This window comes from Canis aureus, chromosome 8 (assembly GCF_053574225.1).
Source record: "Canis aureus isolate CA01 chromosome 8, VMU_Caureus_v.1.0, whole genome shotgun sequence".
In the NCBI taxonomy this organism is placed as follows: Eukaryota; Metazoa; Chordata; class Mammalia; order Carnivora; family Canidae; genus Canis; species Canis aureus.
Genome location: NC_135618.1, coordinates 61,570,993 through 61,588,343, shown reverse-complemented (window position 1 = coordinate 61,588,343; position 17,351 = coordinate 61,570,993). Strand labels below are relative to the sequence as shown.

General features: G+C 58.0%; 1 protein-coding gene across 6 annotated transcripts in view; it reads left to right on the top strand.

The window, feature by feature from the left end:
* Positions 1–17,351, top strand: part of PRKAR1B (protein kinase cAMP-dependent type I regulatory subunit beta) — a 112,933-nt gene extending 95,582 nt beyond the window's left edge. For all 6 annotated transcript variants that reach the window (XM_077907472.1, XM_077907469.1, XM_077907468.1 and 3 more), the window contains exons 9-11: positions 200–321; positions 15,539–15,620; positions 15,946–17,351. In XM_077907472.1, coding sequence (XP_077763598.1) covers positions 200–321; positions 15,539–15,620; positions 15,946–16,118 — 377 coding nt within the window. In that variant the 3' untranslated portion in view covers positions 16,119–17,351. The remainder of the gene's footprint in view (positions 1–199; positions 322–15,538; positions 15,621–15,945) is intronic.

Sequence of the window (17,351 nt, the reverse complement as noted above, 5' to 3'; positions counted from 1 at the left end):
CCGATCTAAGACCCTGTCCCCATACATCCTGCCTGACTCACTGGTGAACCGCCCAGGCCCTCCCAGCATGGAAATCTGCTCCCTGTCTCACTCACTGCTGTCCTAGCGAAGGCTGACCCACGGTGCTTCCTGAGAAAGCATTGGGGTGCAGAGCAGAGGGTGCACAGTGTGGTGACGGTCTCCTTGTCGCCCGCTCTAGAGTCCCTGGAGAAATGGGAGCGCCTGACTGTGGCAGACGCCCTGGAGCCTGTGCAATTTGAGGACGGAGAGAAGATCGTGGTCCAGGGAGAGCCCGGGGACGATTTCTTCATCATCACGGAGGTGAGTGCTGCCCAATCAGGGGTGTAGGGGACAAGGTGCCCCGCCCTTGCTGCTCCATGTGCATGACCCCAACCCACCACCCTCCCACTCTCCATCCCACTAACAGCTGCAGGCCAGTGCTGATGTGTCCTCATGCCCTTGAGAATCAGAAAGGTCTCCTCTGAGAAAATGGTTCGGGTCCCCAGGCCCACGCATGCAGTGCCATGTGAGGACGGTGCTACACTGAACACACGTGTAGGCTCAGTAGAGGTCTGAACCCACACTGGAACCCTGGGTGTCACATGGCACCTATAGTTTTATGGCATGTTTTTGTTGGGGGAAATGCGTAAATTTAGGGCACATGGGATCTTTCCACGCTGTTTCTTACAACTACGTGCAAATCTACAATGATCTCAAATTAAAAGTTTAGTTTTAAAAAATGGTTCCAGGTTCTCAGCCTGGACACGCATGAGTCACTTTTACGAGGCCTAGCGACAGCTGGGGCTGGGGCTGTAATCCGTGGCGGCCACACTCAAGCCTGTCACTGACAGGGCCGAGCAGCTGCTGTGGCTGCCTGTCCCCGGGGCTGGGCTGGGCTGAGACCCCCAGAGTGAGCCTCCACCCAGGCGCTGCCCGGAATGAATGGGGGGCCCGCCTTGCCGTGTGGGCAGCCCCAATGACGCAGGCCCAGAAGTATGCTGCCGTCTGTTGGGCTCACTTCCTCCTCCTCTGGTGCTCAGGGGCGGAAGGATTTCACATTCATGCTCATTAAAGCACATTCTTCAGCTGTGCATTTTGCCACTGGACAAAGGGAGCCCTCCGCGTGGTAGCCTGGTGGCCCAGAGCAGCAGCAGCATCACCTTGCTGTCTGGAGCGGGCCATCACTGCTGGGTCTCTGCAGGGCTGATGGATACACAGAGCTTGGTGCTCGGGAGCCACTTTCTTAGTTTAAAATAAGGAGAATTTGCCAGGTTGCCGATGCAGGTCATGAGGTTTGGAGCCTGCTCTGCCGGCGCTCATCCACCTCGGTGACATGCGGCCCGTAAAACATGAGTGACACAGATAAGATCCCATGAACACGAAACACAAATTTGGTTTGCGACTTTAGTCTGGACTCCTGCAAAGCCTCCCCAGGAGGGCGTGTCAGGGTCCCTCCTCTCTGCCACCTGCTTGAGGCGGGTCTGTGGGGGCACCTGAGGCACCAGGGAGGTTCCAGGTTGTGCTGCGAGTGTGCTTATGGGGACCTGATCACCTCCCCACCCAATCCCAGCACTGTGCCCTGGATAGACCATGCTTGCAGGTGGCAGGCAGTGTGTGCGTGTGCATGAGCAAAAGAGGCTGCCTCCAACCTGAGCTCCCTGAAAGCTGCATAAATATTTCTGAAGGAGTTCCCAGCACAGGGAGGTGGTCTTGGCGGCATAGCTTGAGGTCCTGAGGGCAGGAGCCCACTCAATGCTAACATTTCCTTGAAAAGAGAAAAAAAAGGAAGGACGGACAAATAAACCCCAGGCTGGACAAGTGCTGTGATGTGGAGCTGGTTGTCAGGGGAAGGCTGGCCAGGCTCCCCTCTCTGTTCCTGGAGGCGACTTTCCTGAGGCTTCTGCCTCAGAGTTTATGTGGTCCTCCTGAGCATCCTGGAAGAGAGCTGGGGCCTATGGCCAGGGGGCCTGAGGGCCTCTGCAGAAAGCCATGGCTACTGTCAATCAAAGGGCTGGTGGGGTGACATCCCCTCTGCAGTGGCTCATGGCTGACCCAGAGGACCCCTGTGCCCCCATGCCCCCAGACCTCTCACCTGTGGTCTTGGGGTGACACCCTGCCTGGGTCTGTGTGGGCCTGGCATTTCAGTTAAGAACATGAGGCTGGGGGCAGCCCCAGTGGCGCAGCGGTTTAGTGCCGCCTGCAGCCCGGGGCATGATCCTGGAGACCTGGGATCAAGTCCCACATCAGGCTCCCTGCATGGAGCCTGCTTCTCCCTCTGCCTGTGTCTCTGCCTCTCTCTTTCTGTATCTCTATGAATAAATAAAATAAAAAATCTTAAAAGAAAAAAAAAGAACATGAGGCTCACTGAGGGGAAAGGGGGTCCCTTCAGCCACCGCTTTGTTAGAACCACCCCCTTCCCCAGTCCCTGAATCTGCATTGGGTGTGGCGGACCTCAGAGTCCTTGCTGCACTCCTGGGCAGGTGGGAGGGCCTTGGCGAATTGGCAGACCAGTGGGGCACAGCAGCCTTGGCCTGGGGCATCCAGGCTGGTTGTGGGGGGCTCCAGATGCTCATCCTTGGGGCCCTCCTTCCTGGCACCAGTGGCTGTGCTCTGAGATGCCCACATGGCTCACCTGATCAGTGGGGCCATGAGATCTGAGTTCAGAAGCCACTTGATGCCCCGCCTTGGATGTCCAGCCCACTGTCCACATTGCAGCCCCAGCTGCCACCCACCTGCATCAGCAGAGACCCCAAGTGAGAGCACCCAGCCAGACCCAGCCAGGCCCCAAGCCCCATGAGAGGGGACAGGCAGTGGCTCTATCTAATACCTGAGCCCTGGGACTGCCTACCCATCCTCCTCAGTTGTCACCATGAGTGATGCCTGCGTGGAGGCCCTCCTCCGGCAGCTCTGATGACTGTGGACCAAGGGAAGGGTGTGATGCCAACTTAAAAGCACAGATCTTTTCCTGCTCTAGGTTTTAATTCATTAATAAGAAGCTGGTGCTCATAGGGCCAGTTTGGCCCAGAGATGTGTTTCTATTAGCCTGTATGGTATTTTTTTTAACATTTGAATTAGTTGTCAATATTTGAAAATCAAGATATTTCCCATAGCAATCTGGATTTCTTCCTTCCCTTTAAAACTCTGGTATCTGACCACCTTGGACCTGCATCCTACCTAGCCAGAACCAGCAGACCTGAGAGGTGGGCTCCCTAAGCCCCAGGCCCCACCCGGCCGTAGAGCCCACTTAGTGGACCCTGCAGCCTTCAAGGTTCACAGCCTCAGAGCTTGTGGTCTCCAAACTGAGGGCGTAACTCCAGCCAGCCCAGACAACTGTCCGTTATTTGCTGTGGACCGAGGCTGCCTCCCAGCCAGTCTAAGGCCATGGGTAGAAAAAGCCAAGAATGTGTGCAAGAGGCACAGATAGGTGAGGAGTCCTCACAGGACACCAGGGAAAGGAATGGTTGGTTACCTACTGTGCTAATCCTGATAATGCAGGCTGGTGCTTCCCGAGCCCAGGATGTGCCAGGTGTTGTGTGAGTGGCCAGGCACCCCCAAGGGGGGTCGGGTCAGTGGTCAGCATCCCTTCCTGGTGGGGGGTGGGTCCTGCACCCCAAGCCACACAGCCAGCCAGCATCCACCATGCACCCTGCTGGCTGGGGTCCTGCTCCTTGCTCCCAAGTGTGCATGCATGTGTGCATGTGCGTGTGCATGTGGGCATGTGAGAGGGTCCAAGCATCCCTTGCTCTTGTCTAGGGCACAAGAAATAGAATGAGCGTTGCTCCCTGAGCCTCACACCTGTATTTCTTCTCCCTCAGCTGCCCTCAGATGATGCTGGGGAGGGGCCTTGCCTCGTGTTGTGATGGCTCTGGGGGCATTGCTTCTGCTCATCCCTTGGTAGCTGTTGGTGTCCGTTCTTGGACAGCTCCGAGGACACAGGGGGCAGGCCAGGAGAGGGTGCCAGGGGAGAGTGATGGGGTGACAGTGACTGCTACGGCTCTGTCCTGGGACTAGGACCTTTGCAGGATGGTCTTCCTGCTGACGGGTGTGAGACTCTGGAATGTAACCCGATGCTCCCAGAAACTTATTTGAAGTGGTCTCCTTGGCAACTGGAGTTTTTCCCCTCTTTCTCTGTGATCAACCAAGTTGGGTAGGTCACGCGGGACCCCAGGGTTTACAGGCATCAGAGGCTCTCTGTTGTTTGCTGCACGGCCAGAAGGCACACCTGCCACACGGGTCAGGCCCGCCAGCACTGTGCCCCCGTGGTGTCCAGCAAGCTGCCTGGTGGCACCACAGGTGGGGCTGGAGGCCGCCTTCCCTTGGGGGTGTTGCCTCTGGCTCAGAAGGCTGCCTGGGTGGTGCATGGTCTGGATGGCACATCAGGCGGGGGAGCTGGGCCTGTGGACTAACCCTGGAGTCGATCGGGAATGCCAGAGAACAAAGCAGGAGGAGATAGTGCTAGTTGTAGGTTTTGTAAAGTGAGCAGTTTCCCCTTGGACGCTGTCCCCTTGGTTAGATCCTTCTGGAGACCCCGCTGACTGGTAGGTGGCTGATGTTTCCATAGGAGCAGAAATGCCCATGCCACATTTAGGGGGAGTGAAGTGAGGACGGCTCTTGCAGGAAGCGTCCAGGCACGTGGCCTCTCTGGTTTGCATTGTCCTCGCTTCAGTCGGCTGACGCCACACGTGCACATTGTAACGCATTAATCCCTGGTTCTTGGAATTCCCGTGGATACCACCATGCAGTATCCCATGGAGACAACGGGAAGGGGACCCAGGCCCTTCGGGTCCCTGTGGTGAGGGTTATTTTTACGGGTCGACTTGGCCAAGCCATGGTCCCCAGATGTCAGATGTGTGCTCAACACCAGTCTAGATGTTTCCATGAAGGTATTTTTCAGATGGGATTAATATTGCCATCAGCTGATGCTGAGTGAAGGAGAGGGTCTTCCATGGTGTGGATGGGCCTCATCTGATCAGTGGAAGGCTTTCCTTAAGAGAAAAAAGAGAGGGGTCCCCTGAGAAGAGACACCCTCTGCCAGCCCGCTGGCCCTGCAGATTTTGGACATGGTCCATCCACACTGTAGCATGAGCACATTCTGTGTCATGAACCTCTCTGTCCACACATATCCCATTGGTTGTTTCTCCAGGGAACCTGAGTGATGCACCTGCTCGGAGGTGCTGGGGAGCTGCAGGACACTGGCTGGGGGGCTCTGCATGGCTGGTGGGCTTGGTGCCGCCCTCCCTGCTTTGCTCAGAGCAACAAGTGGGGCCAGGTCCCTAGTCTCCTCACACCGTTGCCTGGCTGAGTCTCTGCTCCACTCTGGCGATCGTCATCGAGTTTGCTTACTTGTGTGTATCCTCCCTGCTGGCTCCCCGGGTGTGGCTCCTGCACAGGTGTGGGGAGTGGCTCCCGCAGACATTTAGTGAGTCATGAACACCTGCTGGCTGGCGGGAGCCCAGCCTAGAAGGCTGAGCAGAGCTGCAGAATCCCTGGGCTCAGCTGAGCCCTTCCTGGGGGAGGCGGTGCCCCTGTCTCCCAGCTCTGCAAACACCGGCTGTGTCTGAACCCCCTTGACACTGAATCCCCAGAGCTCTTGAAAAACATTCTCAGCAGATGAGAGATCCTTACCATGTAAGCCTGGGCGACAGATACGGAGAAAGTACTCGGGTCTTCCCAGGGCCTGAACCTGCCCCAGCCTATGGGGTGGGACCCACTGTGGGCAGGCCTCCCCAGGGAGAGGGTGTTGGGGTGGAGAGAGGACAGAGTAGCTGCCCAGCTGTTCTGGAGCCTGGTCAGGATCTACCTCCTGGTTCCTGCTCTCCAGGAAAACAGACAAGGACGTGGGTGGGTCTCGGCACTCCGCCATGTGGTCCCACTCTGCCTGCCTGCAGGGACCCTACCAAGACTGGGACGGGGTGGGGGGCAGCTGGTTCCCGTAAAATTCTACCAGGGAGCTTCCTGCTCCCTCCTGCACTGGCTGGCGGCTGTGAGGCGTTGCCATGGAAACTCCAGATTTGGTTTATCTGCTCTCTTAGCAGATTAATTCTGTGAATGTCCACAGTGTTGAAGCGAAGGCACAGCCACTGCTCTCCAGGCCGCCTCTGGCCGGGGACTTGCCCTGCTTGCCCCCCAGACACGTGGACCAGGTGGGTGGATGGGCACGTGTCACCAGGATCCCAGGGAGCAGGAAGGAGATGGCTTCAGTCCTCGCTGGCTGTGTTGTTTGTGACTTGGCCGCACCGCGCCCTCGCGATGTGCCAGGCTGGGGCATGGACAGGTTGGGGTTGGGTCCTCAGGGAGATGATGGAGATGATGGACACAGGCGTATGTCCAAGCAGAGGCCACAGGTGGCTAATGAAGGAGGCTGATGGGCTCAGACTTCTCTAGCAGAAAGATGACCACTTTCCTTCTGGGCTGCACTGGAAGAAGCCGCTTCCAGAGCACCCGGGCCCTGCCTGGGTCGGTGCCCTCTCAGCATCCTGGTGGGGGCAGCCCAAGGTCACAGGTGTTTGCTGGCTGTTGGTCCAGGTCCCCAGAATGAGAGACAGCAGAATTTTCAGATGGGTTCTTGCTCTCTGACTTTTAAGACTTCATTTTTGGGGGGCAGTTTTAGGTTCACAGCAGGATTGAGGGAGGGAGCCGAGATTTCCCATAAACCTGTGCTCCCCCCAACGGGCTGCCCATGACCACTGTCTCATTTGTCACAGTTGATGACCCCAGGCAGACGTGTCGTCATCGCCCAGAGTACATGGTTCGTGCGAGGGTCTCTCTGGGTGGGCACACGTTCTGTGGGCCTGGACAAATGTGTGATGACCAGCATCCACCGCTACAGTGTCACACAGAGTGTTCCCTGCCCTGAAAGTCTCCTGTGTCCCCACCAGTTCATTCCTCTGCCCCGAGCCCCTGGCAGCCACCCCTCTTCTCCTGTGTCCACAGCTCTGCCTTTCCCAGGGTGCCCGGTCCTTGGGGTCACACGGTGTAGCGTTGAGGGGATCTCTCTGTTCCCAGTGTATGGAATCATGGCCCACTGTCTGCACAGAATGCAGGGTAACATTCCTGCTCAGGGGCATCTTGCTTGTTGTGTGTGGATAACGTGCCGTAAACTCCCTTCTTGGGTTTTTGCATGGACATGAGTTTTCATCCTGGCCCTTTGGACAAATACCAGATCCATGATGACAGGATCCACGCCAGTGCCTGCTCAGTGCCTGGATGTTCCTCTGGGGTGCCCAACTGTGCCGCTCTGACCCCAGCAGGTGCTCCCATGCCCAGAGCTCCCGGACTCCACCCAGGGCGGCTCTGATGTGTTTCTGCCTCATTGCCTGACGGCCTGCTCACTGGACACACCTGCACACCCAGCAGCCCCTTGGGCAGGACCCAGGCAGGCCAGGCACTCTGGGCTCTGCAGTGACCTTGGCACACATGCTTAAAGGCGGATTAAGTGCACTTCAGTGTGACTTGGGGCTTTGGTGCTGGCTGCCCCCAGACTGTTCTGTGGACGAAAAATCACAGGCCGTGCACGTCGGCTTGCTAGCAGCCAAGGCTGGAGCTCAGAGGAAAGCCTTTCCTAAAAAAATAAAAATAAAAATAAAATTTTAAATTAAAAAATTCTGCAACAAAGTGTCACTTGCTGGAATAAGGCCAGTGACACAGAAGGGTCTTTAGGAAAGCATTGTACCCCCACCTCCATCCCCACGGCAGCTCATGTGTCTTCTCCTTGATGGCTTCTTCCTGACTTTTGTTGTCAGCATAAGAAAAGTGAAGAGTCTGGGGGGTGTTTGCCCTAGATGGAGACAGCACCCCCCACAGAGAGCCCATAGGAGCCCTTGGGGCCTCCACCCGCAGGCCTGAAGTGTGTTTGCTGGCCACGACCCCGTGGGAGGAGTGCTGAGCAGCACACAGACCACAGCAGCAAAGATGGGTATTTCAGGGAAACCCTAACAGATGCACCGTTCTGGACAAGTCAGTTTTGGGGGCTGTTGAGTCCCCACTTTGGAGCCAGGACCCCCCCACCCAGGGACTCAAGGCTTGCAGGCTGTGCCCCACTGGAAGTCCAGGCACCAGCAGTGGGCTGCAAGAGGGGTGTTCCCAGTGTCCCTTGGGTGGGGCCACTTCCCAGGGAGCGTCATGCTTGTGACGAGCCCTTGTGAGCCACTTGAGCCACTTGAGACAGAGGGTGGAGGAGTGTGGGGAGGACAGAAGGCCACATGAGGAGCCCAGAGCGTGACCCCAACTGTGCAGGGACAGGAGAGCTGAAGTCCAGGCAGGGGATCAGTCAGGATTCAGGGACAGGGCCCTCTTTGAAACAATCTCTATTTTTCTATATTGTGGAAAAATACATATAATATACAACTTGCTATGTTGACCATTTCTCAGCATCCAGTTGAGGGGCACTGAGCACATTCCTGCTGCTGGGCCAGCGTCCCCCCCATCTGGCTCCAGAACATTCTGTCCCCATGACACACTGACCCCACCTGCACCCCTGGCCCCAGCCCTGCCATTTACTCTCTGTGTCTGTGAGTCTGACAACACCGGGACCTTGTATCCTTCTACGTCTGACTTATGTCACTTGACCTCATGTCCTCAGCGTGTCCCTGCAGTGGCAGGTGTCCTTCCTTCCTTTCTGAGATGGAGGGACGCTCCATCAGGTAGACCACATGTCTGTCCAACCAGCCCCCTTTATAATCTGCTAACAGTGGTGCTGATGGAGTCTGGCAATACTTCCTGCGCTCACTCTGTGTCCCAATAAGTCCCTGAGATAGTGACCATCCTCCTCTCAGTCCAGGACACCATTAGCCTCCCAATGATGCTCACACCCATGCTTCCTTGGAGCCTGGCCAGAGCCTGGGGGGAAACGGGCCAGGAGAAGCAGTGTCTGAGCTGCCAGCTCTGCCGCCGGCCAGGTTAGAAGTCCCAGCCTCATGGTGCCTACAGTGGCCCAGGCCAGCTCCATGACTCCAGGCCCCCAGAAACCCACCCCCCTGCTTCCCCATTGTCCTGATGGCCCCAGTAGAGTTCCTCACAGTGACCAGTGATTAGGAGAGATAAAAACTGGTTAAAAAAAAAAAAACTGGTTAATTCTGCTTCTTGCTCAGGGACTTGGGCTGGGGCCACGCTTCTGACCTTCCTGACCCATCTTGTGTGTCTTAGCAGCCTCTCTGGGCTTGAGGCTTGCCCCAGGTGAAGGATGATGAGCGTTGCCTTGGGCCCAACTCTGCAGTCCCCGGCAGCTGTCACCCACCTTCCTTTGGGTCTAAGGGTTGAGTCCCTGGAAGCAGCCGAGCTTCCAGATGAGCTGCTGGTGGTGGAGCTGCCCGCCCCCCACAGCCCAGCCTCACCCATGCTGTCCAGAGTCCCTGCAGGAATACCCCTGGGTCAGCAAGCTCCTGCCTCTCTCCCACCTCTGGCAAAACCGTAATGGAGTAAAAGAAGGCCTGGGATTAGACTCACCCCTCTTCAGTGATGAAGGCAAGCACTCCCTCCTCGGGCAGAAGCCCAGGAAGGCATCTGGGCAGGTACACACGGCAGCCAAGGCTCCAGTGGACATCCTCCTCAGAGCAGCCAGGATGGGCCTGGGCTCCACTTCCATATGCTCATTCTAGAAGGACGTGCCAGGTGCCACGCCCTGCCCTGTCCCATGTCTCCCAACCTGTACGGTTTGGAGAGGCCTCCACTCACACCTCGGGGAGTAAATACAGTTCTGCAGGGAGAGGCTCTGCGAACAGCCTCCAGGCAGATGGGAACAGTGTGTGCAAAGGCTCAGAGGCCTGTCACCTTGGCTGGGGCATGGTGGGGAGAAAGTGTTGACGGTCAGGACGTGGCCTTTCTCAGAGGTGTGGGAGAGCATCAAGCTATAGAGAGATAGTCCTAAGTTGTTTGGGATACAGTGTTCCCTGCAGGGTGCAGAAAGCAGAGGAGCCCCGGAGGGCATGAAGGGGCATGAGATAGATGCAGATGGGCCTGTGTGCACGCCATCATGGGCCCCTCTGTCTGGGGGGACAGTGTGGGGAGGGGCCACACCTGTGTTGGGGTACATGTCTGAGGCATCTAGGGAGCTGGGGGTGATTTGAGGGTGGGTAGACCAGTGTGTACAGTGGAGAGCAGGGGCCTTGCAGGCAGCACCCAGGTCAGAACCCTGCATAGAGTGGGGATGCAGGAGAGGGGCCATTGGAATGGTGGAAGCTGCTGGGATCCATGGACGGGGGTCTGGGCCTCTGGTCTGGCCTTCTGGTGCTAGCATTTTAAACATAACTGGCTGGTGCCCATGCTCATGCACAATACAGGGGCTGGAGCAGCTGGCAGGAGACCCTTGGTGGGGCTGTTTGAAGCCTTCTGAGTGGGATCTGGCAGGGGCTGTTCATGCTTGGAGAGTCCTCAGGCTCACCCTGCTTACCTGGAAGGGAGCGCTAGGTGTCCCCTACAGACAGGGACCCGGGGGTCATGCAGCCCGACCTCACACGGGCGCCGCTGCCTTAAGGGGCAAGGCCGGCATGGGATGGGACAGATGCTCCTGTCCATCTGGATCAGGGTCCTCCGGGGACCATAGGGCACTGGGGGTCTGGGACAGGTGGGTTGTTGCCGAGACGGATGGGCTCTGGCATCTCCCCCAGGAATTGGCGTGTGGGGAAGAAGCTCCACACCTACTGCTAAATGAGGGAGACGCAGCTGGGAGGTGATGTTGTACAAGGTGGCGTGCTAAGAGGGCCTGGCATCACCTGGGAAGGCCTGTGCATGTGCAGGCTGGGGGCCGGGCCCCATCTTCAAAGAGCCTGGAGTGCCATGGGGTGCAGCTGGGGCAGGTGACGGAGAGCCCTATAGAGGGACCATGCATGCATGGGGGCAGAGATGGAGCAGGTGAGAGGAGCCCACAAACCCAGGCTCTGGCTGTGATGTGGGAGGGACAGAAACCTCAGTACGGAGGATGAACAACAGGGGGGTGGTCTAGGCATGCTGACCCGCCACCTCTGGAGGTTTTGAGGTGGACCCCATCCAATGGCACAGGGAGCCTGCAGACTGTGGTGCCTGGGGGCAGGGTGGGTGGCTGCTGGGCTTGGACTCTGCCGAGTTGGAAGCACCCGGGGTCCTTACTGGGGTGCTTGGGATGACACCCCCACCTGGAAGGAACCCTTGGTTCTGGCACTTCTCTTCTGCCCTGGCTTGCAGCAGGGCCTGTGTGGTCACGATGCCCTGGTTCCTCTGAGCCTGCGGAAGCCTTGGGTGCATGGGTGTCAGGGAAGAACTGGGTGTTGGAATCAGAGCCTGAAGGAACAGAGCCATAGCCTGTGACCTGCACTCCCCTCTGTCCTTCCACTCAAGGTCATGTCTCCCAGATGCCACCTCTGCCCGCCTCTGCCCGCCGCTGCCTGCCTCTGCTCTCCCTAATCCACAGGAAAGTGGCTGTGTTCCTGTTGGATATGCTGGCTTCAGGGGGAATGAGATACTCACCGGGTTTGGGGAAAGAACCCTCCCCAAGCAGGGCCTGTGGGATGTCACACTCTGGTGCTACCTGGCTCTGGGGCCCGGCCTCTCAGAGGATCTTTTGAATGCCAGCACACACATGGGCCAGGACATGTGTGCAGCCACCAAGCACGTGGTGCCCTCGCTCCAAGTCTTCCAGCCGTGCTGTAGGGAGGTGGATCTGCGCTGGGGCAGAAGGGACAGAGGAGGAGCTGGACAGGCCCGACGTAGGACACGCTGTTGGTCTGTGATGATGATTGCTTCTTCAGAAACCCTGAGACCATCCATGCAGCCCTTATCTATGCAGGAGGAGCCACAGAGCTGCCGGGATGTCCACACCCATGGGCTGGTGTACTCCTGTGTGTGTGCACGTGCACACACGGCTAGCGCTCTGCTTCTGCTCAAGTCCAGAAGCACACAGGGAACAGTGTGCACAGAGGTTTTGGGTTTCCAGGAGTTCCACGAACTCTGTGGCCACGAGGATGAGTGTTTGTTCCATTTACTCAAGTGTCTGCTGCCATCATGACTGCCTGTCCCACTTGCCGCGCATGCACCTCTTTCTGAAGTGAAGATGCTGGTACGTGGCATTCCCATTTTGCGGAAGAGGAGGCTGAGTCTCAGGAAGCGAAGGGCCCTCCTGTGGCTGGCACAGCGTGAAGCTGGGGTCCAGCAACTCTGACCTCATAGGGCTTTCCAACATCTGCCTGAGGGCGCTCAGTTGTCCAGGGGCACATAGAGGGTCTGGTGGACTCCTGTCCCTGCTGAGCGTCTGCGCATCCCTCCCCCCTTCCCTGGTGCCATCGAGGCCCAGCAGGCACTGGGGGGACCACCACCAGCCCGCAGTACCAACTAAACTGGATGACACCTGTCATTCCGCCAGGGTGGGGTTCTAAGAGGGTGGCCCGGCCCAGGGAGTCGCTCTGCAGGCACTGGGTGCGGGAAGGCACGCCCAATAGTGTGAATCAGAGGGGATGTGGTGAGGGTCCCTGCTGCCACAGCCAGCCACGGCCGGAGGAGGGGCTTCGGGCTAGGCGTGCTCCTTCCAGTGCCCAGCCCACCCAGCTGACTGTTGGGGACCTTTGAGCCCAAGGTTTTAGGCTGGCCCGCGGGGACATTTTGAGGTGTGCTCTCTGCTGCCACCTCGACTGGTTCTTTCTTATGGAGGTCATACCTGTCTGCTGTGGTTTTGATTTCAAAGAAGATTTTTTTTTTTTTTTTTTCAAAGAAGATTTTTAAAAATCAAAAAAACACACAGCGGGTCCTCACCCACTGACTCCGGTGCTAACGCTTTTCTCCTGCATCCTCCCAGTCCGTGTGCTGGGTTGCCTGATTTGTTTTCAGACCAGGGTTAGAATCACTAAGAAATCTGGGGAATATGATCTAGAGTTTTGGCAAGTGTGTTTTTCCAGCCCAGAACATTCCTGCTCGCAGCTTCTCAAGAGTGTCTGTGCTGCCCTCGCGGCAGTCTGGGAAGTGGGCCTCGGACGGGAGGGTTAATGCCAGGACCAGGTTGTGTGTCGTGTCGTGGGAACCGCGCTGTGCTGGGTAGAAGTCCGAACCCTCCAGTGTCAGGCCTGCGCTGGACCGGAGGCCTGGGGCCTCGGCCCCAACAGACGGCGCTATCCCCTACCGTGTGTTTGCCGAGGGCTCTCCCTATGCGGAGGTTATGTGCCCCAAGCCTTGCTGCCATCTGGCTGGGACAGGGATGCACCTGCATGCAGGAGCACACACATCCTCCAAGGGCATGTGGGCAGACTGCGTGTGCTTCCCTGTGTCGGTGGTCACGGCCTGTCTCATCTCAGGCGACTGTTGCTCTGTGCGCCACCAGAAAGGAAATGGTACCAGGCACATGGTGGATGGTGGTCTCATCCCATGCTGGCCCAACTGGAGCCCATTCCCATTGGCACCCACCCCCTCAGCAGTGGCTCGGTGAGCGTCTGACCTGCTTGGGTCAATGCAGTGTGAAAGAAGGTTGCCAGGAGCTTCCAGAAGGTTTTCCTGCTGATGGGAAAGCTGTAGGAGGAAGAAGTGATTCTCTTCCTGCAGACAGCATAGAGAGACATTTGGTGACTACTGGAACCATGGCAGCTACTATGCCACCAGGACGGACTGAGACTGTCAGAGCAGGAAGCAGGAAGGAGCCCCAGTCCCTGACCCATGTCCAGACAGCTGAATCAGCCAGCCCCCAGGCTTTACTGCCAGTCTTCTGGTTCCACAGCATGACAGATGACCCCAGTAACCTCAGACCCCTCCACTCGGGTTTGTCAGTGTTGGGGGTTCAAAACATTTGAAGGGACACTGTAGGCCTGGAGTGTCACTGAGTAATTCTGTAAACCAGAGGCCTCCAGTTCCATCCCTGGGGTTTTGGAAGAGGAAAATGATCCCAATTTAAAACAAAATTCTCTAAAACGGGAATGAAAGTCATGTTGATTATGTGCATCACAAGTTAAAAGACATAAATGTGAAAGAGAATTAGGTCGGCACAACAGGGTGTTGAGAAAAATAATGCCTGTCACTGCAGCCTTGGGCACAGGGGGCACAGGCTCTCATGGTGGCAGCAACTGCATGTGGCATCCGGGTGATCTGCACAAAGTCTTGCTTCAGGAAGATTGAGGCTGATGACATTAGAGCCCGCATGTCACCCTCAGCTGTCACCCCCAGCATGGGCCATGGGATCCAGGACTCTGTGCCTCCTAGAGGCTCAGAGAGGGAGCACGTGTTGTCCAGGCCCGCCGCCAGCCACGACTCCTGGGTGGTGGCGGCGTCGCTTGACTGTTTAGATGTCTGCTGCCATCCATCAGCTGGCTTCATAAACACCCCAGACGCCCACGAGCTGAGTGGCCCCATTGCTGGATCGGGGGTGAGCACAGGCAGTCCATGTGGAGGGACTGCTGATTGGTGCCCAGAGATCCCAGGCTTGGCGGCACCGGTGGGGTCTTCTCACAGTGTCTCCCCCAGACTGTGGTGAGGCGGGAGTTACTCATTAACCTGCACACAGCCCAGCCAGCAATTGTGAGCCGGTGAACTGAGCCCGCCTTGGAACAAGATCACGTTTGTTCGTGCTGCAAGGCATCAGGGTGCTGGGCTGCAGGGCTGTGGACACGCCCTCGTGGCTGAGGGCAGCAGGGGGTGCGAGGGCCCATGTCCTCCCTGGGCTTAAGCCCCCTTGGCAGCGGTGAAGAAGCTGGGGGCCCCTCGCAGCAGCTCCGTTATTTAGCACGCCATTGAGCCTGGCCATACAGGGCTCAGTTGTGGGAGGGACACCATTTATTGATACCCGCGTGCAGGGCCAGTGTGGAGCACAGACTGAGTGCTCCATGCGGTTTATAAAGCCTCCCTTTTAGTCTCCACAGTGGCACCAGCCCGCCAACAGGTGTAGAATAGGAAGGTGTGGACAAGGCTGGTGCCCGGTTCCCCCAAACAAGGGACTAGCTTGGCAGGTGAGGGGAGCCTTGGGGTCAGAGCCCACCCAACGCCAGAGATGCAGCCGTTCCTGCCTAGGATGAGGCTGCAGGCCCCACCAGACCCAGAGACTTCAGCATGTAATGCATTTCATGTGCCCCGTGCTGGCCGCCAAGGCTTGTGTTAATCATTGAGCCGGCGGCGTCTGTAGGCACCCCTGTTTGGGGGTCGGGAGGGAGCCACACTGCTCACTGGGTATGTGACCTGAGGCCACACCCATCCCATTGGAGCACCACGACCTTGAGAGCTAGCCCAAGGTCAGCTCAGTTCTCTCCAGGATTCTCCCCACTGTGTGACCTGTGGTCGCCTCAACCCTCAGCCAGACCCCAGTGTAATTCTGACCCCACACCCTTCTGTCTCAGAGGAAGAGAACCCTGAATTCGTCTTAGAAGGCAAGCACATGGATGGAGGCTGGTGGGAGGGGGATTTGGGCATGCCCCCCTGCTGGGTGATCTCTCACTTGTGGCCCTTCCTTGTGACCTCCTCACCTGTGTCTCCTCACCTCTGACTTCTTACCTGTCACCCCCTGCTGGGTGTGACACCCTCACCTGTGACCCCCTGCTGGGTAACCTCAGGCTGTGCCCCCCCAGCCACTGACCCTCATGTGTCCCCTTGGCATCTGCAGGGCACAGCCTCCGTCCTCCAGCGCCGGTCCCCCAACGAGGAGTACATGGAGGTGGGGCGCCTGGGGCCCTCCGACTACTTCGGTGAGTCTGGAGTCCCCGCCCTCACATGGTGTGTGTCTCACTGGGAGGTCCCTGGAAGGGCCCTGAGGTGGGGTGGGGGGCAGGTCCGGGCACCCTCTCCATGGATGTGTCCTGTGGGAGGCCCGGGCTGCATACCATGAGTCGCAACACTGCACAGCAATGCCCCAATGAGTTTGAAATGCAGACCGATGGGAGCCCCATGTTGGCCTAAGAGTACCTCATACTCCACGGGATATACTCAAAGTAAACAGGTATTTGTTGGATTCCAATGAGTGATCTGGGCCGTCCTGGGGCCCGGGCCCCTGACCACCCTCTCACCCCCCAGGGGAGATCGCGCTGCTGCTGAACCGGCCCCGGGCGGCCACCGTGGTGGCCCGGGGGCCGCTCAAATGCGTCAAGCTGGACCGGCCCCGCTTCGAGCGCGTGCTGGGCCCCTGCTCTGAGATCCTCAAGAGGAACATCCAGCGCTACAACAGCTTCATCTCCCTCACCGTGTGAGCCCTGCAGCCCCGCGGCCCTGCGTCCATGTGGTGGCGTGCTTGTCTGTGTCCGCAGGCCGCGGGGAGGCGGGCACCCCGGCAGTGCAGGGCCAACCCCCAGACTTGTGTTTGGAATAAAACAATCACCCTGTGCATTTCAAAAGCAAAGGTTCCCCCAAGACCCCCAGGCTGAGGAAATGCTGGCGCCCCTTCCCATGTGCCCCCTTCTCGTTTGTGGGCTCATCTTCTGAGACCCGAGTCTCTGGGGGCACAGGAGCCAGCTTGCCCCCAGTGGCCAAGGGGCCAGCTGTGAGTTCAGGATGCCCAGAGTGGGCTGGGTCAGCCAGGTCAGTCCATGCAGTTGTCCGCATGCCCTGGGGCCCTGAGCATCATGTCACCAGGTCTACAGTCCCGAATGTGGAGTGGTGACCTCTGGGGGGGGGTGTCCCGCAAGGACCCCTGGCTTCCAGGGTAAGAGATTGTAAGGGTCCCTGCTCCTGAGGGTCTCCCCAGGGATGCCAGGTGTGAAAGCCTGTGGTGATGGAAGGCAGCTCCTCCCTCATAGAGGAGGAGGCCTCATCTGACTGCACGAGAGCCCTGCCCCGCCCAGGCCCAGGCTCACAGGAACCCTTAGAGGAAGAACGTGGTCAAGTGGCATGTCCTGGCCTTCGCTGCGGAAGGCACGGCAGGAGCTGGGGACTCCATGACCTGGGCAGCACCGTTCTCCTGGAGTCGGGTGGGGGCCAGGATCGTGTCTGCTCTTCCACTGCTTTGCAAAGCGCTTCTTGGAGATCTTCTGATGGAGGGGAGGGGTTGTCTAGACACGTTCTGGGTCAAGTTGTGAGAGCCAGAGCCCCTTTCTGAGTTGTCAAGCGGATGCTCCGCTGGACACGTGCTCTTGCCCCGGGAGACGCGCTGAGGCCGCACCCTCCTGATGCAGGACAAATATCAACCAAACAGCCCCAGGCCCCACACCCCCAAGTCCATGACCCCTTAGATGTATTTTCTGGCCAAGTCCTCGAAAGCAAGAGAGGCCTGGGGGCAGTGTAGAGCCTCGGGGTGGTTTCTGGAGTCTGAAGTACAAATGAGATGGCGCAGTTACCCTGATTTTGCCCTCCCTGTGCCCTCCCGGGGGGCTGCCAGCCCTGCCTCTGCCCGCGGACTTTCTGTGATGCGTGAGCCTGCCCTGTTTATTGCGATGTTCTCAATGCTGCATGTACTATTAAATGTGCAATGAAGTACCTCCTCCTGA